The 25,044-nt window shown below is 42.2% G+C and overlaps 1 protein-coding gene across 8 annotated transcripts; it reads left to right on the top strand.

Moving 5' to 3' along the window:
• The first annotated feature begins 164 nt into the window (after positions 1–164).
• On the top strand, positions 165–24,736 carry ap3d1 (adaptor related protein complex 3 subunit delta 1). 8 transcript variants are annotated; one of them, XM_035647605.2, is made up of 35 exons: positions 165–504; positions 3,160–3,255; positions 4,154–4,234; positions 4,457–4,537; positions 4,649–4,756; positions 4,880–5,009; positions 5,524–5,663; positions 5,953–6,026; positions 6,151–6,200; positions 6,607–6,656; positions 6,998–7,046; positions 8,790–8,935; positions 9,435–9,583; positions 9,708–9,938; positions 10,567–10,798; positions 10,952–11,097; positions 11,252–11,393; positions 11,854–11,925; positions 12,119–12,194; positions 12,445–12,662; positions 13,014–13,087; positions 13,486–13,509; positions 14,971–15,142; positions 15,374–15,514; positions 15,882–15,935; positions 17,606–17,716; positions 17,998–18,153; positions 18,653–18,700; positions 19,185–19,205; positions 19,544–19,733; positions 20,085–20,173; positions 20,408–20,493; positions 21,091–21,212; positions 21,438–21,517; positions 21,922–24,736. In XM_035647605.2, the coding sequence occupies exons 1-35, from the start codon at positions 409–411 to the stop codon at positions 22,015–22,017; spliced, it is 3,831 nt and encodes a 1,276-aa protein (XP_035503498.1). In that variant the 5' UTR covers positions 165–408; the 3' UTR covers positions 22,018–24,736. The 8 variants fall into 8 exon arrangements, with proteins under 8 accessions (XP_035503498.1, XP_035503496.1, XP_035503504.1 ...); XM_035647603.2 differs by having other exon boundaries at positions 15,371–15,514; XM_035647606.2 differs by having other exon boundaries at positions 166–504; positions 12,463–12,662; positions 15,371–15,514.
• The last annotated feature ends 308 nt before the right edge of the window (positions 24,737–25,044 follow it).

Genomic DNA, 25,044 nt, shown 5'->3' with positions numbered 1-25,044 from the left:
TTCATGGCACTCATTTATTATGATTTTTTATTCTGTCACCGTTTTGACATTGATAGGAAGACAACGGTTCACGGCTCTGGACTGGGTGGGGGGTTGAGGGGACTAGACCTTTAATTCCGCTGATCCCCATATGAGAATCTCGCATAATACTCAAGTCAGCTGACATCGGACGCCATTTTGTCTGCCATTTCCTACGCTGATCCGCTGCCTGCTTCTCCGCACGGCACGGGACGCCCCGCCTGGCCTCAGCTTCATCTGCCCCGCGTCGGTGAGCAGCAGCGGAGCCCGCACGCACGGTACCCGGGTGGATGAGAGACGGTGCAGCGGCTCGGTCGGTCACACCACGAGACCTCTGCGAGGCACTTCGAGGCGCCCGCGGTACAGGAGCGGCACCAGTCCCGGGCAGACATGGCTCTGAAGATTGTCAAGGGGAGCATCGATCGGATGTTCGACAAAAACCTTCAGGATTTAGTGCGTGGCATCAGGAATCACAAGGAAGACGAGGTAACACCCGCCGAACGGCGGCCGCTGCCACTCGGTGCATGTCGGAACTTCGCCTTCTTTTCCCAGCAGACGTCGGTTGCTGCCGTTACCGCTGGGCAGCAGCTAGCGCTAGCAGCTAGCGCTAACAGCTAACGCTAGCGTCCGCTCCAGTCATTTCATTGCAGCCGCTAGCTAACAGCTACACTTCACATTCAGGGGCTGGTGCCACTGTGACGTTCACTAACGAGCACGTCCGAGCGTGTCCGAGCTTGTCCGCGGTTACTGACCGAACGCCACGGGTACCTGTGTGGTTATGAGAGGCCAAGCTCGTTGCGGGGTCCTCACTGACATCTAAGCCAACCGAGCGAGTTGAGGTGAAGCCGCTCGACAGTTTATCACTCTTTACCAGATGAGTCCCCGGGTCACCACACCTGAGTGCACCGCCGCTGTCAACACACCCACCGTCCAGCGACCGCTGCCCATGTCCGTCGCCCCGTCAGTGATCATTTATCACACATGTGAGTCGAGGGCACCAGAGTCACCTGAACGGATCAAGTGATGCCGATGATGATGATGATGATGATGGAGAAAGAGGCCTTATACTTGTAGGTCTTTAATTTTGGGGAGCGCAGATTCCAAATTATATAATGTGAATAATGTGAATTGGGCACAGGTGATATCATCCCCTGTGTCGGCTCTCTGTCTGTGGGGGAGGACACGGGCTCCTCCGGGCTGCGTCCCCAGCACCAGACTGCCAGAGAGTGGGTGTCGGGTGGGATGGGCCGCTAGAGGGCGCTGTTCGAGGCAGCCACGTTTCCATCTTTAACGTCAGCCTCCTCCTCCTCCCCTGAAAAAAAAGCTCTGCGTTTGCTGTGTCCAATCGTGTTCCTGCTGTAAAAAAGAAAAGAAAAGAAAAGGCATGTCAGGTAGCAACACACGGTGGGCTGTGCACATCTCTCAGGCTGTAGGTCAGGTGTGAAATGTAGAGCGACAGTGTCTAACTTTGTGTTTTTATTTGCTCAAAGTGGCAGATTTGTCCTGCCTACCCTCTCAGCAGGGGAAGCAGTTGACATGCATGGGGCTGATCCAGCAATCCGAATCTGTTATATGCCCATTATTCATTGTCATAACCACAACGAGGTCATCTGTGTTGTGTTTTTGAAGAGTAAACAGCTAGATTAACTATCCTGTTCCAGGCCACCGGGGCTTGATCTCTTGATTCAGAATATATGGACTGAGTTGTTGGCCAGTGGTAACCCAACCTGGGCCGCCTGGATAAGGTGGCAGTTGCCTGGTCAACATAGGACAGTTTGCTGAAATATTAATTAACTGTGTGTGTGTGTGTGTGTGTGTGTGTGTGTGTGTGTGTGTGTGTGTGTGTGTGTGTGTGTGTGTGTGTGTGCGCGCGCGCACCTGAATGTGTGTTGCCATTTTCCAGGCCAGCCCACGGTTTCTCATGCGCACTATTTGTTCTTCACGTGTGTGCTCAGTCTCATTCATTCACTCCCGTCACCCACGCCTTTGGAACAGCAGGCATATTGAAGAAAGGTGTGAGAATGTCCTTTACACAAGTTCGATTCAGGTTGATAACTAGTAAGAATTTAGGCCTATTTTAAGTTGTCTGTTTCACATATATAGTGAAATAGTATGGTATAGTAAAAAAAAAAAAAAAAAATAGTATCAGCCAACACTGAGCCATTCTTTACTCAGAAATTGTGGGCCCTCATGAGTATCTGCAGCTCAGCTCGCTGCACTGGCAGACAGCTTGTCTGTGTTGGCCCTGGGACAACTATTTCAGCTATTTCAATGAGTTCTGAATTCGCCATTGAAGAAGAGTGAGGTGTATCACGTGACAGTGTGTTGAATCCTTCCTTGGTTTCCCTGCTGCCCCCCCCCCCCCCCCCCCCCCCCCCCCATCACTGTTGTCTCATGACCGCACACACATGACCAGCACACTCTCACGCAGCTATACGTTTGTGTGGGGGGGGGGGGGTTGCTCCTCTCCACAGTGGTTGACTGCCCGATCCAGAGGTTTCACTGAATGTGTCCTGCACTAAAGAAACCTAGCCTTCTGCTTTCTCTGTTTTCAGGAAATCTAGTGTATTTATAGAAAGGGTTAGTGAAGCAGTTTTTTTCCTTCTTGTTTTTTTTCTCACTCATTTGTTAAAAGGCTTAAATGGACGGAAGAGCTGCTCATTCACCCATCCCCTGTTAGACCCACAGGAGATGACCCACGCTCACTGTGTGATTACAGTGATACACATTTGTCATTTTATCATGATGGTGTTTGATATTTAGCTTGTCGGCATGGAGAGTTTGTTCTCACAAGTTGTGAATTTGGTGACCTTTAGGCTTGGCATAACTTTGAATACCACAACCAGTGACTTGTGACTTGACTCTCCTTTACCCCACTGTGGCTAATGCCAGAGGCAGAGATAAACCCTACATTATGACCTCATAAATAGAGTTGAGGACTTGCCTGACTTCACTTGACTTGGAACTTGCAGAACAATAATTCTGCATCACATCTGTCGTTGACGGTCTTGTATAGCAACAAAAGGCAGAGCAGGATTTTCCAGCAGGTTCCTGGTTGCTTGGCACCAGCCTAGTACTCGATTTCACTCAACTAATCTAATCTGCTGTCTGTTGTTTTTTCTCTTGTTTGTCCGCCTTTAGGCCAAATATATCTCCACATGCATCGATGAGATCAAACAGGAGCTCAAGCAGGACAACATCGCTGTCAAAGCCAATGCTGTGTGCAAGCTCACCTACGTAAGATCCCTCACCACCCTCCACTGAGTCTTTGTGTTGGACACTTCTGTTTGATAAACAGTCACTGATAAACGTCTAAACTTTGTCACACTAATCACTGTCTGTTTATAGCCCCCAGTGTAACCCCATGTGTTCCTTTGGATAAATACACATATAATCTGGCTGCTTTCAACATTGATGCCAAAGTCTCTCTAGTCCTATTCCAATTCATCATTCAGCACCCAAGATTAAAAACAAAACAAACATAACTGGATAAGATTTGGTTCATATGCAGTTTATCATTATGTGGTTTGGAATTTTTAAGCTAAAGCAGGTAAGACAAATATTCTTATGTACATTCAGTCTTAAAAATATGTTGTGATAATTATTGGTATCGTTTTACCCCCCATCCCTAATTACAATTCATTAAAAAGATTTAAATCGAAATCTTCCAAGTATGGAAGATTGTCTTTGACCTGACATTTGAATTTGGTGCCTCCCAGTTTTATATTCTGCAGGTGCAGCATATTGAGTTGACACACACACACACACACACACACACACACACACACACACACACACACACACACACACACAGACACACACAGGACCGTTTAGTCCTCACTTATTAGTAGAAATTATGGTTGTGAATATTTAGTTTTCTTAGCTGCAGATTAGTCACTACAGAGTCAGATAGCCAGCACTTATTGAGAACAGTGAACAGTTGCCGTTTCTATTGATTGCATTGCATTCAGGTTTAGATGGCTTGTTGCCATTGGCATCAGTGTTCCCTTTTGAGAGCTTTTTGCTCGAATCATTTAGACTCTCCGCGCACCACGGGGACATCTTATAGCCCATCTCTCCTCCTATTATTCACCCACATCCCTCACTCTCGTCTCCTCTGCTTTCTGTGCTACAGCTTCAGATGCTGGGCTATGATGTCAGCTGGGCGGCTTTCAACATCGTGGAAGTCATGAGCTCGTCTAAGTTCACATACAAGGTATGGCTGCAATATAAGATTCTGGTAATTGCTTAAAACACACCACACATCTCTTTATGGATAATCTCCCAAAAATATCACAAGGAAAATCCACCGAAAAATCTTGAATATATATGTAACTGCTGCAGGTTCACGGATGCTGTCTTAAATATAGCGAGTTCAGTTACACAATTATAATGCAGCACAATACTTGATTCTATCTGGTTGCTGTCTTTCCCACAGAGGATTGGCTACCTGGCGGCTTCACAGTGCTTTCACGAGAGCACTGATGTCATCATGCTGACAACCAATCAGATCCGAAAGGTCAGTTATATTCTTGGTTTGTGCGCTCTTTGAACATCCCTGCACTGCCAACCTTTTCTGTTTTATGAACTTTCTTTTAATTCATTTTTTTCCCCAACTCTTCTCTCCCAGGATCTTAGCAGTCCCAACCAGTATGATACAGGTGTTGCCCTCACTGGCCTCTCCTGTTTTGTGACCCCCGACCTCGCTCGGGACCTGGCCAATGACATCATGACACTGGTGAGTGATAGAGAGTATGTCAAGAGGTTTACCCACAGGGCTCACCTTCTTCCGTTTTCTTTTCTCTCCTAGCTTCTAGTTGAACAATCTGTCTCTGTGCTCTTTTCTGTTTCCCCTCTCTAGATGTCCCACACTAAACCCTACATCAGAAAGAAAGCGGTGTTGATCATGTACAAGGTGTTTCTCAAGTACCCAGAGTCCCTGCGTCCTGCTTTTCCCAGGCTTAAGGAGAAACTGGAGGATCCAGACCCAGGTATTAGGAAACACACCATATTCTCCATAATACCAAAGCTTTTGGTTTGGGCCAAATGTACCTTTTCCTCTTTCAGGTAGCTAAATCATAGATACTGCTGGTCCTGCTGGTGATCGACATCCTCTTGTCACCCGAACCCTGTGAATTATTCAGCAGCTAAGAATATGAGATTAAGGAAGCTTCATTTGTGATTCTGCCTGGGCTGTCTCTGGGAACATTCAACTCTTCACATAACTATTTTTGTTGCACCTCCAAAAGCATGTCACAGGACATTTATCTTGCACGATAGCATATAAAAATGGTTGTGCGAGTGGTGTTTCACTTATTTACTGTTTGTTGTTTAGTCCATTTTTAATGGTCTGAGAATAAATAAAAATAACTGGATCAATTTAAATTATTTTGTCACATTTGACAAACATGCATGGAATAAAATCAAATGTTTGCAGGCACTTTTTAATTTTCTGATATTCTTTTTTTCCTGATCATCCAGTTTAATATGCTTTCTCTTCGTCAGGCGTCCAGTCAGCAGCAGTAAATGTCATCTGCGAGCTGGCCCGCAGAAATCCCAAGAACTACCTGTCTCTGGCCCCGCTCTTCTTCAAGCTCATGACCTCTTCTACTAATAACTGGGTTCTCATTAAGATAATCAAGCTGGTAAGTCAACAGGCACAGGGTTTTCACACTTTTGCTGAACTGTGAAAACAATTTGCAGTTCACTCATATGACAGGTTGCAGTGATCTCTCTTTGTCAAAAGAACCACCTTGTTTGAAAGTCCAGATAATATAATCCTTTATTCATCCAACAACAGGGAAATTTGGGAGGTTCCACGCCCCTTTTGAATAAATTATTAATAGTATCCACTGTAGTTTCATTATAGAAAACAAATAATTTCCCCATTTAATTAATTTACATGTGTCATGGCACTCTTTGTGTGTTTTACAGTTTGGTGCGCTCACACCACTCGAGCCACGATTGGGGAAGAAGCTGATTGAACCGCTGACAAACCTAATCCACAGGTGAGAGGAAATCCTTCTATCGTAAACCTTTCAACAGATGGTAATAATTGTCTGATGTGATGAATATAACAATTATCTGGGCTCTCCCTCGCTCTCTCTCTCTGTTTCCTGTCTCGTCTCACAGTACCTCTGCCATGTCTCTGCTCTATGAATGTGTCAACACTGTGATTGCAGGTCAGTACTGTTGTTCTCTTGGCAGTGTAGTGGTCTAACTCAGTTTACTGTGTGTTTGGTATTTTAAAGAACTCTTTTAGAGTCCTGTGATTATTTAAATGTAGACAGTTAAATGCAAAATTATTCTATGCTTCCATGTTCCGGAATAAGATCATGAAATCTGTAATTTACTGATTTTAGAATGAATCTATGAGTAGTGTGGTATTGACAAAAATATCTGCACTTACTGTTCTTCAGTCCAAATAAATGCATTAACCACCATTTTGTAACCACTGCTTTACTTTGTTAACTTTGGAAAGATTTTATTTACTTCCAATAAGTTTTTGCTCATACACAAATATCCAGTCTTCTCACAAAATGTTTAGTTCACATGCAGATCTAATCTCTTCATTTTCCTGCTTTACAGTGTTGATTTCTTTGTCCTCTGGGATGCCCAACCACAGTGCGAGTATCCAGGTAAGCTCCTGAGGTCCACTCCTCATTTGCACGTTAATGTGGTTATGTGTTGATTTTAACCCTCTCCCCTCCAGTTGAATCACAATGCATGCTTTCTCCATCTTCTCTCTATTTACTCGTCTGACTGTCCTAACATAGTTCAAGTATTAAGGAAATCTGAAACAGGCTAGTAGAGATGTCTTTTTCTTGCTTTCAGTTCTTCTGAAATTGGCCCATTTCTCCCACTTTTGTTTGTCTCATTTGTTCTTTATTTGCGCCCATATGGCAAGACTGACACTGGTGTGATGTTAATGGCTCTCCACTTCTCCTCGTCTGTTTTTCTCCCTCTCCCTCTCCCTCAGCTCTGTGTGCAGAAACTGCGAATCCTGATCGAAGACTCGGACCAGAACTGTGAGCCCTCTGTCAATGCCTGCAGTGTGTCATTTTCTCATTGTCTGCGTGTTTCTGACTGTGAAACAGTCCACCCTCTTAGACGACAACAACGTAGACGCCCTGACTCTGGATAACTCGAACACTTTTACCTTCCCACCCTGAAATTAGATGACCAGCTTGGGATTCAATTTAACAAAGTCACATCAACACATGTTTGACAGAGGAGATGAGCAACGTCCAGCTTGTTTCCCCCCAGTTTGTTGCATCAATCTGAAAGTGGTAAAAGTTGCAACTTTCAATCCCTTACCCTCTCCCAGTTGGAGCTGGGATTGCTGCATCCAGCCATTCGAGTTATCTGGATCCGTCATTTGTAGATAGTTACGTGTGGAGTAGACTATAGACTTCTGGTGTCAGTAGAGCAGACTGTGAACCCGTGGTTTATGGTTTTCTTTATCCACTTAAACACTTTGCGATACATTGATGAGTAAAGCGGTGAGAGAGAGCAGATCTTGCCTTAACTGAATAAAGTCAGTAAGGCAAAGTAACAAACTAAGGTCGTCAGAAGGAAGAGACCGTTTCATCAAGCATTTTTCGAAAATACTTTGTGCAAGCAAAATTAAAATGAATGGAGATTTCTGAAAGAAGGTCAGCTTGCATATTTGCAGTATTAAGCTTAATGCATTTGATGTATTGTAGTCTAGTGAAATAGGAAAATCAATTCCAATTAAGTCTAATTGATTTATGTGTTGCTGAAAACACTAGTTACATTAGATTTATTCATAAAGAATTGATAGATTTTGCATTGATTATGTGCAACAAAGTGCAGTTGTGTTCAAAGCATTTTTAATGAACAGCTGGGGAGGAAATGATTGAAGGTGGTGATGTAGTAAACCATCTCTGAACGAATCGATTACTTCTCGCATTTTTCCTCAGCAGCCTGATACACCAATACAAATTTGCACACACAAGCTGCTGTCAGGTTTTTTTGCCCATATTGGGGATAGAATCAGAGGCCATTCCTGAGCCATGTCCCAGGTCATTTCTGCAATGAAGCCACTGCAGCGACCAGCCTCACCCCACCGCAAGGTCACCACCAGACATGTTGCACGTATTGATCGAGGAAACTGAGAGGCATTTGTCTCTGCCAGATTAGACGATCAACGCAATGTCGTGATTCAACAGATTTCTGAATGCTTGAAAATCTTTTCGGGTGAGTAGGAAAATCTGCCATGGATACTTCAAGATGATAAAGCAAAACAAAACTACTGCGTCCAGTGTGTATGTGTGTGTTGTCCCATGTGTTTGTATGTCCTTTCCATTTGTGTTTTGTGTTCCTGTCCTTTCGGTTTTTGGTTTGTCATTCACGTATGATTTTTTTTAGATAATTGCTATTAAAGATTACACAACAGTTACTTGTTCATATTCTATATTTTCAGTATACAACCAGTTAGACCTTATTGAGGGACTCGATGTTGGGAAATGTAGTATGAAGTAACATTTTTGAACAGGTGGTCCAGTCCACAGGAGTCATTTGACCTCTGGAAATCATAGACCTCCAAAAAAGCACTGAATTTTTTTTTTAGAACTGCTGGATAGTTAGTAATATCATTAAGGATAGTCAGGCTTATAAATTTTATGATACTGAATAAAAAATATATATTTTTAATTCAGAGTGATCAGGTGACAAAAGTTAGGAGTAAACAGAATTGTTTTTCTTGTGGTGCAGAAAATTAAGCCTGTATGTCTGGGATTTTTTTGTAGTGAAGTACCTGGGCCTGCTGGCCATGTCAAAGATCCTGAAGACCCACCCCAAGTCAGTGCAGTCCCATAAGGACCTTATCCTCCAGTGTCTGGACGACAAGGATGAGTCCATCCGCCTTAGAGCTCTGGACCTGCTCTACGGAATGGTATGGAACAAAACATTTCACTAGTTATTGTTCAGTTGTATTGTTCAAGATATTCAGAGCCATATTATATTTGCTTCACCCCAGTTTTTAGCAAATGATCTCTGCTCAAAACTAGATGGGAAACAACCTCTTTAGATGCTAGTTGCAATTTATGATTTGACTTGATTTGTACTATACAAATAAAAAGATTTACCAGATAGAGGTACAGTCACCAGCAAAACTGTCTCGTAAAATAAACCAACCAATCAGCTTCTGTTACTCATTTCTGCACGGTTTACGGTTGTGATAATTGATTATCAATGTCTTCATTGTTTTTCAAGTACGGATGTCCTTCTACAGCAAGTGACATAGAATATGATATATTATGTCGTACGGATAAGTTAGTTCTTAATTATAGAAATTGTGCTTATATTACAATTGTGCACTTGTAGTTCTGAAGTCATTTGAATTTTTTGCATTTGAATTTGATCATAGCCGATCTATTGTCTTTCCTCTCCAGGTGTCTAAAAAGAACTTGATGGAGATTGTAAAGAAGCTGATGCTGCACGTGGACAAAGCCGAAGGAACCACCTACAGAGATGAGCTTCTCACCAAGATCATTGACATCTGCTGCCAGAGCAACTACCAGTATATCACCAACTTTGAATGGTCAGTCTGCAGCCAGTAACTCCACACCCGCTTTGTGTCACGTTTCACCCCAAATCCTTGTTTGATGTCGTTTTCCACTTTGGTACATGTTATTGAACTGTACCTACTTGTATCTGCTCGACAGGTACATCAGCATCCTGGTGGAGCTGACCCGATTGGAGGGCACGCGACACGGCCATCTCATTGCCTCTCAGATGCTGGATGTCGCTATTCGTGTCAAAGCCATCCGGGTCTTTGCTGTTGCCCAGATGGCCACTCTGCTGGACAACGCCCACCTGCTGACCGGCAACATGCAGCGAAACGGCATCTGTGAAGTGCTGTACGCTGCAGCGTGGATCTGTGGCGAGTTCTCGGAGTACGTTTATTTCTCCTATTGGAATGCATTAATATTAATACTAGGAATAAAAAGGCTGTGACACCACTCTCAAACACACAGTTATTTGTCCTTTGGAACACAAAGGGGGCTACAATTAAGCAGCAGACTTGTATAAAGAATTAATGAGTGTGATATGACAGTAATATTATATCCCATTACCTCTGTTGTCTAACAATGAATCTATAGGGAGATGATTAGCTGTTTAGTTCAGATAACATTTCCTTACTCTGTCACCCAGCCATGGAACCCTAACCTGACTGACTGTTTTCTTTACACACACAGCAGAACTAATCCATCTCTCTCAATTGGACTCAGTGGCACATCTTCTTTTTATCTGTTAAAGGAAACAAACCTCTTCCATTTCAAAGCGTGAATGATCGTAGGATTCCAGTTGCTGATAAAATGTCTGGAATATCATGGTATTTTCAAATGGAGATATTTTCCAAAATTTCGTGCACTTTGCTGCATTGGTTGGTAATTTTGCACGGTTTAGCTTAACTCCATAGTGACCCCAAATGTATAACGCCAATACTGTACATGGTAAGAACCTTTTTGAGAGTATAGGGTGATAAACAGGGGATAACAGAAATACTCCTCCTCTTCTTAGACACCTGGAGAACCCAATGCAGACGCTGGAGGCCATGCTTCGGCCAAAGGTGGCTACCCTACCAGGCCACATACAGGCAGTGTATGTGCAGAATGCAGCCAAGCTGTTTGCCACCGTGCTGAAGAGCCAGGAGGGGAATACTGATGGCACAGCCGCACAGGAAACCAGCCAGCTGATGATTGAGAGGCTCCCGCTGTTTGTCCAGAGCGCCAACCTGGAAGTGCAGGAGAGGGTAAGAGAGGAAGAGCCGCAAGTCTGAGGAGCATGAGTCACATCTGTTGTCTTTTATTGCCTAAACCATAATAGATATGCTCACTTGTTACCTTTTTAAACTTTTATATCTTCCAATACCTGTGATGATTCTGACATGCTGTCTTGTTCACAGGCATCTTGCATCCTACAACTTGTCAAGTACATTCAGAAACTGCAGCAGAAGGATGTAGAAGTAGCGGAGGAAGTGAGCGCTCTGTTTGCTGGAGAACTTAACCCTGTAGCCCCCAAGGCACAGAAGAAAGTGCCTGTCCCTGAAGGGTATGTTGACTCTGTACACAAGGAACTCGCACACGCTATAAAACTGCAATGTTACATAGTTAGAAATGACTGTATTTAAAATGTTATTCAGTAAAATCTAGGCATTTGAATGTTTTATGTGTGTGTAAGTCTTGATCTGTGTTTGTTTCTACAGTCTGGACCTTGATGCCTGGATCAACGAGCCTCCGTCTGAGAGCGAGTCAGAGGATGAGCAGCCCAAGGCAATTTTCACAAAGGAGGAGCACAAACACTCCCGCCCCCGTCACACAGAGGTGGACGAGAAGGAGCTGGCAAAGGTAAGGTGGTGGACGGATTGTAGCTTGGCTGAATTCGACAAGAATGATTGTTTCATGAATAGTTTAGAGCTACAATACTGTTTGGAAAACAAAATAAACCCCAAAACATTTGAATGATATAAGTTGATTTCATGTCTCTCTTATAGTATTTGCATAAATGTGTGTTGTTGAAGTTTCAGTTCACAAACTGCCCTTACAATCTTTTTTCACCCATTTGCAAATATTATTTCACCCAAAAGCCATTATGATAATAATAATAATAATCAAGACTTTCACATAAGATGCAAAAATTTGATTTAATCAATGTCTAATTTTTAAAACAAATCATAGAAGCAATATTGACTTTGTCAGAGTTCTATGACGAGTAAATCTGGTTTCCAATGAGGTTCTCCTTTCATGCTATAACTGTTTATCTTCTCTATTGATTTAATTCATGTCATCGTTTCTCCCACACTCCCAGAGAAGAGAAGCCAGAAAGCAGGAGCAAGCAAACAACCCGTTCTACATCAAGGCCTCCCCCTCCTCTCAGAAGGTGCTTACCAGTCATCATTCGACTATTTTAACAGAGTTCACGTCTGTATTATAATCCAGTCCATTTCTTTAACATCACCTGGAGTAGCAATAATTGTTGTATATTGAAGTGTAGTTAGATTTGTGCATGAAATGTATATGCTTAATATACTGTGTGAGTTCAGTTTGATAACAAAAGCTTTTTTTCTGTGCAGGTTTACCAGGAATCCACTGGAGTGGAGCACATCCCAGTCGTGCAGATTGACCTCAGTGTGCCTCTCAAAGTCCCAGGTGCGACAATCCCACAAGACACTAACATCACACTAACTTCTCTTAATTATGTCGAAATGGTTTGCTTTTCTAAAATCTACAAGTCATGCTGTAATAAAATGCAGATACTAAAACTGCTCAGGACTAGCTTTTCTCATTTTCTGATCATTGTCTGCTTTTTTTCTTTCTGAATATGGATGATGATTAAAATATATAAAATTATGTTTGGTTAAGTATCTTTGTATCTTTTTTTTTAATAATACATCCGCAGCTTTTACCTGTTCCTCAGGTCTGCCAATGTCTGACCAGTATGTCAAGCTGGAGGAGGAGCGCAGGCAGAAGCAGAGAGTAGAGAAGAAGAAGAAGGAGAAGAAGAAAAGGAAAGAAAAGCACAGTGGACGAGGGAAGAAACGCGATTCCGGCCCGGAGAGCGAGGAGGACATCACCCCTGCGCACATGGTCGACATAGTTACTGAGGAGATGCCAGAGGTACATGGAACTGGAGAGTTTGAACATCACAATGAGTTTAAAAGGAACCATTAGATCATAAAATGTGTTGCTGCAGTTTTCATATTGTTAAAATGGATCCAAATGTTGTAGAACATATCAGTTGTCCTTAATCGATAGATAATCTTCTCTAAATCATGAATACTGTTGACACATCTGTTAATGTATTGTTGTCCAATTTGAGAAATGTGGAAATCTCTGTCAGAATTAAATACCGCAATCATTTTTTCATCTATTGGTTTCTAAGCTCTGAGACTGGAGGTCAGTATCTCAGTAGAGATCTTAACATTTGTGTGTCATACTTATAGTTAAACCTCATTTTTGTTGCTTCAGAATGCCTTACCCAGTGATGATGACGACAAAGACCCAAATGACCCTCACAAAGCGCTGGACATCGACCTGGACAAGTGAGTCCACACTCCCATCACTGCATCAAGATCCTAAAACCGACATATGCACAGACTTTTGTCTACATTTCAATTGAATTTTAGACATGTAGATAATGGGTTTCTACAAGTTAAACATTATGCACTCAGACAATCCATGAATTTGATTTTTTTTTTCAGCCCAAAGCTCAAAAAGCTGAGGAACACTGAAGCTCGTACGAATTGTTTCTAATCTGGATATTTTCTAGTTCTAAGTTGACGAGCATTGATTCCTGATTATATCTTAAGCTTCCTGGCGACAGCTTCACAGCCAATGTGACTTGGCCCGTTCCCTCCTCTGACTCCTTCTCATGGCATTCTGCTTTCTGCTCCCTCTTTTCTATGCCTACACACACCCATTACTGGCTCTCTGTGGGCAGCTTGTTGGAAACGGCTGGGCGCAGGTGAGTAGCACCCCAGCCACGGGACCTGGGCTCCAACATGCACTTTTCTTTCTCTGTCTACAAATAGCTGTCTTGCTATTCTTACTAACATAGCTGTCTTTTTTTTTTTTTTTACTCATTTGGAGTTTGCAGTACCCGCTTCCTCTTTTTTGCACTTCTTTCCCTGTATTTTCAATATATATCATAGCGTTTGACATAGTATTCTATCCAGAATCCTTTCTCTTGTACCTGCCTCCCATTTCTTAAACTTGTATAAGCCTGACATCAGCAGCTCTTTCTGAACAAAGCTTTATAATTGCTCTGCCCTTAAAATAAAAGGGGTCTCTTTGATAAAAGTGAACTAGATTACTAGAAAGAAGAATTTTTAAGAGGCTGCTGCTGACCTTCTCTGGACTTAATCTTGCACCACCATGAATAGGCTCCTAAAAGCATTTTGACACTTGTTTATCTTGGAAAAGATCGGGAAAGTGCTTTTAGGAAATAGTTCCTAGTGGTTAGGTTCTGTAATTTCTTTTGCTCCGAGGTCCCAGATCCTCCTCGGTTGACTTATAACCCATGCCTCCAAATTATCACCAGCTGCCTGCTCTTGGTGGAAACAACAAGCACATGTTCCCTTAGACCAATCCTATAATTTAATTATTAGATTTTTTTCTAATAGTATTGAGTTAAAACCAAGTTTTAGACTAAACAATGGAGAAGAGTAGTGATTGTGCAGGAGTAATTGGAAACTACTGAAGAAGACTGTCTGCAGCACAGTACATGCTGTACATTTATATCTGTACTGGAAACCTTATTTTACAGAAAATCGGCCTCTGAGATGTTTGTCCGGGTTATTTGTCAGATATATAACTTGAAGCTTTTTTATGTTATGTTTTGTTTTTCTGTAGATTACGAGTCACTGTGTGTGAATTACATAAATAAAACATCTAAAATGTTTTCAATGAAAAGACATCTTTAACCGTCTCATCTTGAAAACTTAGTAAAACTACACAGAGAAATAAAAATGTACATTGTATGTATTATTACTGTTATACAGTCAGTGCTAAGTAGTATGTCTTTCCAGAGAACAGCCAGCAGGGGGCTGTAGTGAACCTGGTCACTGCATGCAAGGGCCAGGCTTGGTTCAAGTAAACTTTAAGGCTCATATCTGTTTGATATAGAGGGATTTATTAGTTTTGTCTCTAGCTGTCTTGGAATGTCCACTGCTTCCAGCTCTGTCAGAGGAATGGCTTAACTCCACACTTTGAATGAGACCTGACTGCCACACAGTACAGAACATGTGCCTGAAGTCAGTGGGTTGCTGCACCCTGCAAGCCCTTTTTTGTTCAACTTTTCTAACAAAAGATAGTTTCAAACTATTCTCCAGATGGTGGCAACAATTTCAGATGGACACCAGTCACCTCCACAGATCCTCATCCAAGCAAAATTCAAATGTGTATCTGTGCTCTTTTGTTTGTCCAGGCCTCTTGCGGACAGTGATAAGCTTCCAGTCAGGTCACACCGTGCAGCAGAGGCGGCAAAAAGCCCGGGAGAAGCTGGAGACGCAGAGAGCGCTGCCGCACAGGAGCCCAAGAAGAAGAGTGGCAAAGACAAGAGGGAGGAGAAGAAGAAGGATAAAGACAGGGATAGGAAGGTGAGGTTAAAATGTTGTTGTTTTTTTAACCTCCAGGGTTTATCCTCTTGTTGCTGGCACGCCTCATTCTGGTGAGCTGATGAAACTACCTCCTCAAACCTGTAAACCAGATTTATAGGGAGGTTTGAGCGAGGGGGGAACAACCAGGGGCTGTGAACCACGGTCATTTGATGACTCGCTCAATGCTCCGGTGACACAGAGCTGAATTTATCCTTCTGTTATTTTCAGAAGAGCAAAGAAGAGAAGAAGAAGAAGAAACACAAACATGAAGAAAAGGAGGAGGATCTTCTCAGGGGTCAGGCAGGCGAGCCTGTGGTCCAATCAGAAGAAACCAGTCAGGTGGCTGAGCCGCCCACATCCACCAGCGCTGAGGTATGTCCTTGTAAAAAGGTGGAGCAGGGCTGGTTCATTATATTTAAAGCCAAAATATGATTAACTTAGATGTTCGGATATACAATTCATAATTAAAAATACCATTATGTGTAGTTTACAATTTCTGGTTGCATTCAAACCGATCATTTTCATTGACTCAACACTTCAATTGCTTCTTCCCAGCCTCTCTTTCAATCCGCTTAAGTGATCAAGTATCAGATTCCTCTTACCAAATACTTGATGTATTCATGAAGTAGAACTGTGTAATCTCCATGTCTATTTTCATGAGTAGTAGTAAGATGCAGAACCTGTTTGCCCCTCGCCCCTCTCACCTCCTCGCATTCCTCTCCCTCCCTTCCTCTTCTAGGTTTCGGATCTGGATTTCTGGCTCTCAAACGCTCCAGTGCCCTCTAACACCCAGGTGGAGTCACCCCCTTCCCCCCTTCCCTCTCTCTTCATCTCCTCCGTTAACACGTTACTCGCTCATAACTCCATGTTTCATTGATCTACTTCGTACGTTGTTTTTTTGCCACATGATCTCCCTCTATTCCTTGATATGGATCAGTTGTTTCCCCCCCCTCATCTTCTGCACACACCAACGTTTTGACACAGCTTCCTCTCTTTCAAAGGGCACAAAACTTCCTCCTTCCATTCTCCAGCCTCCCTCTGTTTTCTAGCATGTGTGTGTTGGTCTCACAAAGTCAGTGGTTCTCTTCCTCAGCCGTTGTTTTGCTCGCTGGATGTCGTGTCGGTGTTGAAGTGAACGTCGTTGTCTTGTTGCTGGTAGTGATAATTGCAGGTTGCCTGAGGTTCCCTGGAATCTGGCCTGGAGTCAGTTCCTCTTGTGCCACCTTCACCACCGCATCGTCCCGTGTGCTCACAAAGGGTCGTGCTCATCTTTGTTAATGTTTGACCTTTTTTCGTGTCACAACCGACACACATAGAAACAGAAAACTTCCTTTAAGAAAAGTCTGTCAGGCATTTCAACAATGGTTTTGTTTATGGTCATGTCAATTATCGGCTTCAAAGTATTGACTGTCACCCAAGTATAATATTAGAATTAAATCTAGAGAGCTTAAAGTAGCATATCCATGGACTAGCACCAGGATTATGTGAATAAGTCTCTTTTTAATATGCCAGACGATCAGGCACGTAACATACTTGTTGGTATCTCAGGCTGGCTCATTTTTCTTTTCTTTTTGGTTAAGCTCATTTGGCTGCATAGTATTGCTTTTTAGGGCTGGGTATTGTCGAGAACCTCACAATTCAATTCAATTTCGATTATTCAGATCATAATTTGATTCAATATCGATTCAGCAATACGTGTAGATGGCAAAAATACACAAATGGTTCATTAGAATACCTTTTGATGTTATAAATAACAATGTGTGCATTATTGTATTGGTTCAGAACAGAATGACCCCAAAATGTTTTTTTACCATTGCATTATTGTTTAATGAACAGAGAATTAAACATTAATAGTTTAACTCGGTCCATGTTTCACTCTTTGTCGTTAAACACAACATTTGGACGTTAGCATGCATGCTAAGCAAGTATCAAAACACAGGCGGTGTTACGTTGATGCCATCTTTCAGGAACCAATAAGCAAGTTAAATAAGTTTCATTACAATGGAAATTATCGATTTACGGATTTTTATAATAGATATTGAATTGGCAAAAAAAAAAATATTGCAATGCATTGATGAATTTATATTTATTACCCAGCCCTATTGCTTTTGTTTAAGCAAATCAGTTTTGTGTTTGTGGTGTCACAGAGCTCAGTAGGTTGCAGGTGGTCATAAATTACTTTTTTATGGATGAGAGAACTCCCTAACTTCACTACTTACCCCTATCAAAACAGATGTGGAACACAAAACTGTAGGTTTTGCATACTGTGGTTGCCCTTGCTAATAACTTTTGTGTGTGTGTGTGTGTGTGTGTGTGTGTGTGTGTGTGTGTGTGTGTGTGTGTGTGTGTGTGTGTGTGTGTGTGTGTGTGTGTGTGTGTGTGTGTGTGTGTGTGTGTGTGTGTGTGTGTGTGTGTGTGTGTGTGTGTGTGTGTGTGTGTGTGTGTGCGCGTTCGCGTTAACAGGAAGCAGCAACAGTAGCAGCAGCTGAAGCAACCCCCATGCCCGAGGTGGTCTCCAGCACAGCGCCAGACTCGGAGCCCAATGAGCCCAAAGACGCAGAGATGGAGGAGACTGTGAGTCACCACTGATGACACAATAATTACAAATTAGAAAGTTTGGCTGTGGTGCTAGAGATCCCAGTTCACTGTGACCTGACAGGATGCAGCTCATTGGCAGCTCTTCTTCTCACACGTCTGTGTAAATTATGTACCAGAGACCTGCCACTTCTAATGGGGTATCACTGGAGGAATATTTCTACCAGTAGTCATGTTTAATTACCAGTTCATTTTTCAGTGTCTACAATTTTTCTAATAAATGGTCTCCATCTTTCCTGTCTGGGTTTTTCAATGATAAGAAATCCTCCAAACACAAGAAGAAGAAGCAGAAGAAGGAGAAGGAAGAGAAGGAGAAGAAAAAGAAGAAGAAGCATCATCACCATCATCGCCACAGTGATGGAGGTGGAGAGGAGTCGGTGCAGAATGGCACCGTTGAGGAGGAAGAGCCTCTGCCGGTCAGTGTTGTCTCATCAGTGTTTAATAGCTGGTCCTCCACCGGAAGTGTAATGAAAAGATTCAGTGCACAATTCCTTTTTTTCTGCACTGATAAAGTAAAAAAAAAAAGCTTTTATCATTGACCCAATGTAGTGTTGTTCCACTCCGGCGAGTATGATTAACGATCCACTCCGTATTGCATAATTCTTTTTAGATTAGTAAGTAATAATAAAAAAGTAAAGTAGCATCCACGCATCATTCTGTACTTTCATCTTGATTTAATATTTCTGTTGGGGCCAAAGCTACAAATAACTTAATGCAGCATGTAGGCAGGAGAATTCATCATCATTCTGATCTTTTTAGCTCCCACTGTTCAAACCCACTGACTGCTACACACACACACACACACACTGCCTTTCTTGTTATACATCAGCCAGGTAGATGTGTCTTCTGTTGCCTAGTTAGCATACAGCATGACAGAGAATACCCCATCTGACCGGAGCTCTTATCTCCTTTCAGTCCATGTCCAATTACTGCCTGCTGGCTGAGAACTCCTACATCAAGATGGTGAGTGATGGCGACTTCTGGAGGAGGGACTTCTACACCTGGGCTTGAAAAATTTAAAATACTTACTCATTATTTTTGCTATTTTCTCTGCTATTTGGCCTGATTTTGGTCATTGTTATTACATACATATATGTACATTATCATTATCATTGTTGATTGAGATTGTCATGTATTCCTTATTTGTCTGAAACTGAAAAGGAGAGACACGTGACATCATAGTTGACTTCGTTGCATTGGTGTATCACTGCATATTTGCAACAAAATTAATACGTACAATGTTATAAACAATAATAGGAACCAGATTTTAGAAAAGCTTGACTTTTTCCCTCAACACTGAGCAAAGCTTTACACTGCTCTGCTGCATAGACAAAGTCCAGATGTTCTTGTTAAGGCTGTTTTAATGTACAAGTTATCTAAAGTAACAGTAAAAATCAGTTTAAAAACAACACGTTCAGATCTCCAATTTCTCCCCCTCTCTTTAAAGATGATGGAAGATGCTGATCAGGTATTGGTTTAAATTCTGTCTGTGACAGAACATCACTCAAACTCTTCCCTAGATGTGTTTCTATGTGTTATCTTCACAAACTTGCCTCTGAGGCCAGGGACTGGGTTAATGAAAGGGATTCTGACCTTGTGATTTTCTCCTTGTGCTCAGACTTGTTTCTTGAAAACTGATGTGTGGTGTTGGGTTAATGAACGGACTTGCTGTGTTTCCTGTGTATCTTCTCTCAAATATCATTCAGTCTCAAGGGAAGACTAGACAGCCTGAGTTAGAACGGTAATGCCAGCTGTAAATAATACATGTAATAGAAAATGATTTTCTCCCCCCCATGACCTTCTAAGGTTTGTGACATCCAGGGGAACCTGCAGGATGGTAGTCAGGTCGTGGTGTCTGTTATATTTGAAAACAAGTGTGACGGCTTCCTCAAATCCATGGAGTTCAACGTCCTGGACTCTCTCAACGCCAAGCTTCAGAGGCCAGAGGGCTCAGGTCCACACGATGGTCTCACCGTCCCCTTCCAGCTTCCACCAGGTCAGCGATTATCTGCTGAATACAAGTCTTTATTATGTAAAGCTGTTTTCTGACATGAACTCTTGAAAATGGGTTCGGACATTTTCTGGAGTTTGCCATTCACGACTGCAGGGAAATTCGCAATGCATCTTCTGGAGATTTTCCTGCTGTATCCTCTCATGGGCTCACTCTGATATTGTCAGGAAAGTTTCTTGGGGGGCTGGTAGGAAAAGTTCAGGAAAATGTCCGGAGAACCATGTGCCTTCTCAAATGACTACATTGTTTCTCAAATATTGCATTTTTAAAACCTCACTTAGGGAAGTTTTGTTGTGTATGATAACCTAACCAGAGCTTTTCATTTGTGTTTTCAAGGGGTGTCCAATGAAGCGCGGTTTGTCTTCACCGTGCAGAGCATTGTGATGCCACAGAAACTGAAAGGAACTCTCACCTTCATAGTCAAGGTTAGCAGGAAAACCCAAAGTGTTCATCCACATGGAAACATCCACCCACCAACAATTTTCTTGTTAAATGCTCTCATTTTGCTCAATTTTTAATGACCCATGACACCTAAGTGACCCATCGCAATATGTCAAATATAAATGAGAGATTGGATATTGTGTACTTGTGTGTGCAGGCTGAAACAACACCACATTACTTTGTAACTGACTATTAGTTATTGTGGTGTGTTCCCACAGAATGAGGACTCCTCCACTCATGAGAAACTGGACTTCAAACTGCACTTTACCTGCACCTCCTACCTAATCACTACTCCCTGCTACAGGTTGGTGAACGAGCTGACACAACATTGAATTTTCACTGCAAGATTATTGTGGCCAAAACAATTAATGATAACATTATCGTGATCCCTGTAGAAAATGTAAAAATGTCAATCTGTCAATTTCATAGTCAACATTGTTTATTGAGTGATTTTTGTGATTTTGTCTTGTTTAAGGCAAACGAGTTATGCTCAAGTACAACAAAATACTTCTAGGGTTATGCAGATAGAGGATCTCATTGATTGAAAGTGGTCAGAGCGATCAGATAGCCCAATTAATGTAAGAATTTTTTTATTATTATAGTAGTATTACTACCAAACTTACCATTTCTGATAACCAGTTCTTAACTATATGATGAAATAATGAAACAGAAATGAGTAAACAGGAGCTGGATTGATCTACACAATAATATTACATGTGTGTTATTGACACTTTTTTTGGGGGACTAGAGGACTAGTCACTGGAGACTAAAAACCCTTTGATTAATCCTCTGGGTTCATGGTAACTTTAATGAAAGTCTGTTTGTTTTCGACTTGTCTTGGCTGTTTGCAGTCAAGGAAGAATAAAAACTGATTTTGTTCTCGTCTTTTTTGTTTGCCCAGTGATGCATTTGCAAAGCTGCTCGAGTCAGGGGACCTGAAGTGCAGCTCTGTCAGACTGGAGGGGGTCAGCATGCCCTTCCACCACCTACTAGCCAGGATCTGCTTCCACCACCACTTCTCAGGTATATAATTCATAGGGACATACTGTTCACGTCCTGAAACATGAAGGTACCAGCTGGGTTGGGTGTTCCACCTCATGGATATGGTTGTGGTCAACTTGGACTGTGTGTTTGTCTTAATCTCAGAATCCCAGGCTAACAACAAAAATTAAGTCTGTTCAGAATAATAATTATAGTTTTATGCACATGCATTGCTGACAATTGTGTATTTGTGTCTCCTTTGATCAGTGGTGGAGAGGATCGACTCCTGCTCCTCCATGTACAGCAGGTCTATCCAGGGTCACCATGTCTGTCTGCTGGTCAAAACTGTGAGTGGACCAGTGACATTCCTCCCTTGTCTTATAGTGTCAATTACCTCCGCCAAGGAGGTTATGTTTTCCATTCGATTTTTTGTGGGGTGGTGGGCCATGGTTTAAGGAACAACCCATTCAATTGTGTTTCCACTTTCTTTAACGTTAGCCTTGGCAGAGGTATGCATTCTCCGAGTGTGAAATGAAAAAGTAATGAGAGCTCAATGAGCTCCGGCAGCGGGTTTTGGGTATTGCAGTTCTGTTGTCCTGTATAACGATACCAGATTGTGGACATTTGTATCACTGTTTCAGAATTGTTACACCCTTAACATGGAGATGTTCATAACTATATTGTTTTTGTTGCACTAGTAACAATTTTCTAATTGTGACCTTGACTTTGTCTCTGCCTCGCTTTCTCCCAGTCTGCTCAGACAGTTTCCATCGATGCTAAATGTGACGAGCCGACGCTGCTTGGGAATGTGCTGGATGAGATCAAGCAGACCTTCTCTCAGTGCTGATTGTGTCTGACAGCCCCGGGGAGCCCCCAACCCACATCACCAACTCCGAAACACAACATAATCATGTTACGAAACACTGAGGCTGGCACTTCCATTACCGCCCTATTAGTCCTGAGATTTTCAAGATTTCTCCCCCCTTTAACCTTCTACTTCAGTGTCCCACACTCTGTTGTTCCTCTGCACTTTGAGCTCTGTGGTCACTCACCGACTCTCAATGTTGTTTTACAGACTCACTGTGCACATGTTCCGCCTTCTCTTGCAACACACTTTCATTTGACTTCCTGGTTTTCGACCGCCATCTGCCGCCCTTTACCATCCCGACTCTGACTCTGTGCTATGCTCCTGTTTCTGGATTCTCTACTCTTTTCCTGTGTAACTGTATGCCCTCCTCCCTGTCGACAATTCAGTCAATGACAGTCATGTAATGTAATGTTGACAACTGGACTTTTGCTGTTGATGGTTGAATTCTGTTTTTACTATTTTGAGGTTTTTTGTTTGTTTTTGTTTGTTGTTCATATCTCACTCTTTTCTTTTTTTTGTCTAAAGCCTATCTGCGCCTTTGTCTCACCCCCATTCTTTCCACTCACTAAACATCTGTGTAGGTCTGGAAAAAACCATGTGACTGAATTTTCTCTGATTGGTCCTAGCTGGAAAAATGGGGACTGTAACCTGCTCGTCCACCTCTGACAAGGAGCCTAGAGGAGACCAGACACTGGGTGACTGCAGTGAGGATAGTGCAGAGATTAAACCAAAGCTACATATAAGGCGAGGGTCTAAAACTAGTATCAGAGCTGTTGCCTTTTGGCAAGTTTTAAAACAGATCAGCTAGTGTGATAGTAACTGGATGACTTGTACAGCAGATCAGTGGTTTTGCTCTGTGCCTTAATCATGCAGTCTGACCTACCTGCTCCTGCTTCATGAGTCTGGTATAGCCCCACCTGCTCCCTAATCCAACTGTGCTAAGATGCAGTTAGCCCCCACCCTACCCACCACCACAACAACTGCTGACATATCATTCCTGTCCCAAATTAACTATAAATTTGGGAGAAAATAAAAAGTAATAGAAAGAAATTGGTAACACATGAAGTGAAATGTGAGTCAGGCCCATGCCACCTTTACCAGCCTCCGCATCACTTGGAGTTGGAAGTTGTATAGAAGATGTTATATTGTAATTATGCAGAAGCATTCTCTTTTATTTGTAAGAAGCTGCTGCTGTGCTCAAGGCCCTCATTTGAGTCACCACATTGTCAACTAAATTACAGAATAATCTGCGGTTATGTTACATCACTAAAGCTAAAGTTTGACATAGTTACACTGTCAGCCTTTCTACATTTCAAAATCAGCTGCTCTGCGTATCAGGTTGCTGAAGTGGTTGTCTCTGTAAGCGGAGACTGCGAAGTGGCCAGTGGTTTTAGGTTCTTCTCAATTAGCATCAAGGCGACGTGGCTCTCCGCGCTCTGTCCACAGCAGAACAGAGTTTTGTCTGTCTTCCATGTGAAATCATGTGAAACATTCTGCGTGTGTGCCACTTTGCATCACAGCAGCTGCAGCCCAGGCTGGCTGACGCCTCTCTTGTGTGCATCCAGATGAATCCCCAATGTTTCTTCTCCTTTCAGAAACTGCCTTGCCACTGTTTGTGCATTGACATGTTATGATGAACATGAAAAGGCCTTTCTTTCAAAGAAATGGCCTCCTCTCAGAGCGCTCTCAGAGGTGCTTGAAGTTTTAGTTTGCGTCATCTGTGTTACTACCTAGTCAGGCACGACTCGACCTAGTTGTAGCAAGATAAACTGACACGGTAGCATCTCTGTTCACATTGACTGATAAGGCTCCTTCACATCTGTCTGCTATTGTAGATAACAACTAAATGATGTCTGTGACCTGAAGGTCAGATCAGCCATTCCACGAGATCTTCTGTCCAGTAGTTGTGTCTGAATACAGAGGTGATCAGCTGTATATCAGGTATGTCATTAGGAAATTAATATTTATGTATTTCCTATTTCTAAAAAAATTGCTGATATCAGTTAAACTGAAAAAACAACAACTTCCCCAATCATACATTATCATTTTCTTGTGCATAATATTTGATGATTCAAATTTGTATAATGCATGATTAGGAATGTACACTTTTTACCCCCCTTCAACAGACTTACACAAACCAAAACGTGTCATTCCATCCTGTCCTTTTTCTTTTTGGTCTTTTTTTTTTGTATAAAGTTCTCTTGACCATTCTCTGTTTTTGATGGTATTTGTGTTGTCTATTCTAAAAGCAGACTCTTTTTTTAGTGATATTGTTGAATGTTTTAAATTATTAAGCACAGGGGAAGGAAGGGGGTTCTGTGTGCAGTCATGACACACGGGGCTTGTGGCTCCGAATAGTCAGTTGAGTAATGCGGGTCACATGTAATGCGTTGTACTGAGAAACAACCCACTCTGTCTTAATTCTCGGTTGATTCGGTTGTAGTGAGTTGTTTTACTGAGTTTTGCTTGTGAGAGTGAAATATACTCCTCTATGACAGATTTTTGAAGGTCCTGTCTTTTCATTTCTCCATACTCGCTACTCCAGCTGTGTAATGTAATATGTTTCAAAGGGGACAACATAAATTATCTACATTCCCTTTAAAGAAAGTCCACCCAGATTAAAAATAAAGGCTGTAAGAAGCTACTGTAGTCGTTTCTTTTGTTTCAGTGAATCAATAAACGCCCACATGCCAAAATGCTTAATGTCGTTTCTGTGTTTATGACTTAAGACAAAAAATATATAAAAATAGTGTGTGTGTGTGTGTGTGTGTGTGTGTGTGTGTGTGTGTGTGTGTGTGTGTGTGTGTGTGTGTGTGTGTGTGTGTGTGTGTGTGTGTGTGTGTGTGTGTGTGTGTGTGTGTGTGTGTGTGTGTGAGAGAGAGAGTTAATGCGTATATTCATTTTCAATACATAATTAGTAAATGGTGATTGATGATTTGAACTTCATTTCCCAGAAAGCATTGCCCGAGAGCAGAAGTAAATGAGAACTTGGTGACTGACAACGAG

The sequence above is a fragment of the Scophthalmus maximus genome, chromosome 13 (genome assembly GCF_022379125.1).
Source record: "Scophthalmus maximus strain ysfricsl-2021 chromosome 13, ASM2237912v1, whole genome shotgun sequence".
Classification (NCBI taxonomy): Eukaryota; Metazoa; Chordata; class Actinopteri; order Pleuronectiformes; family Scophthalmidae; genus Scophthalmus; species Scophthalmus maximus.
Note: the sequence above shows the minus strand (reverse complement) of the source record. Positions and strands in the feature narration are given on the sequence as shown.

Bases quoted from the DNA above. Each gene is read 5' to 3' on its own strand.
- ap3d1 (XM_035647603.2), top strand. From the start codon at position 409: ATGGCTCTGAAGATTGTCAAGGGGAGCATCGATCGGATGTTCGACAAA. The intron at 17,717-17,997 runs GTGAGTCACCAC...TTCAATGATAAG, and splicing joins ACGCAGAGATGGAGGAGACT to AAATCCTCCAAACACAAGAA. The intron at 21,213-21,437 runs GTATATAATTCA...TCCTTTGATCAG, and splicing joins CTTCCACCACCACTTCTCAG to TGGTGGAGAGGATCGACTCC.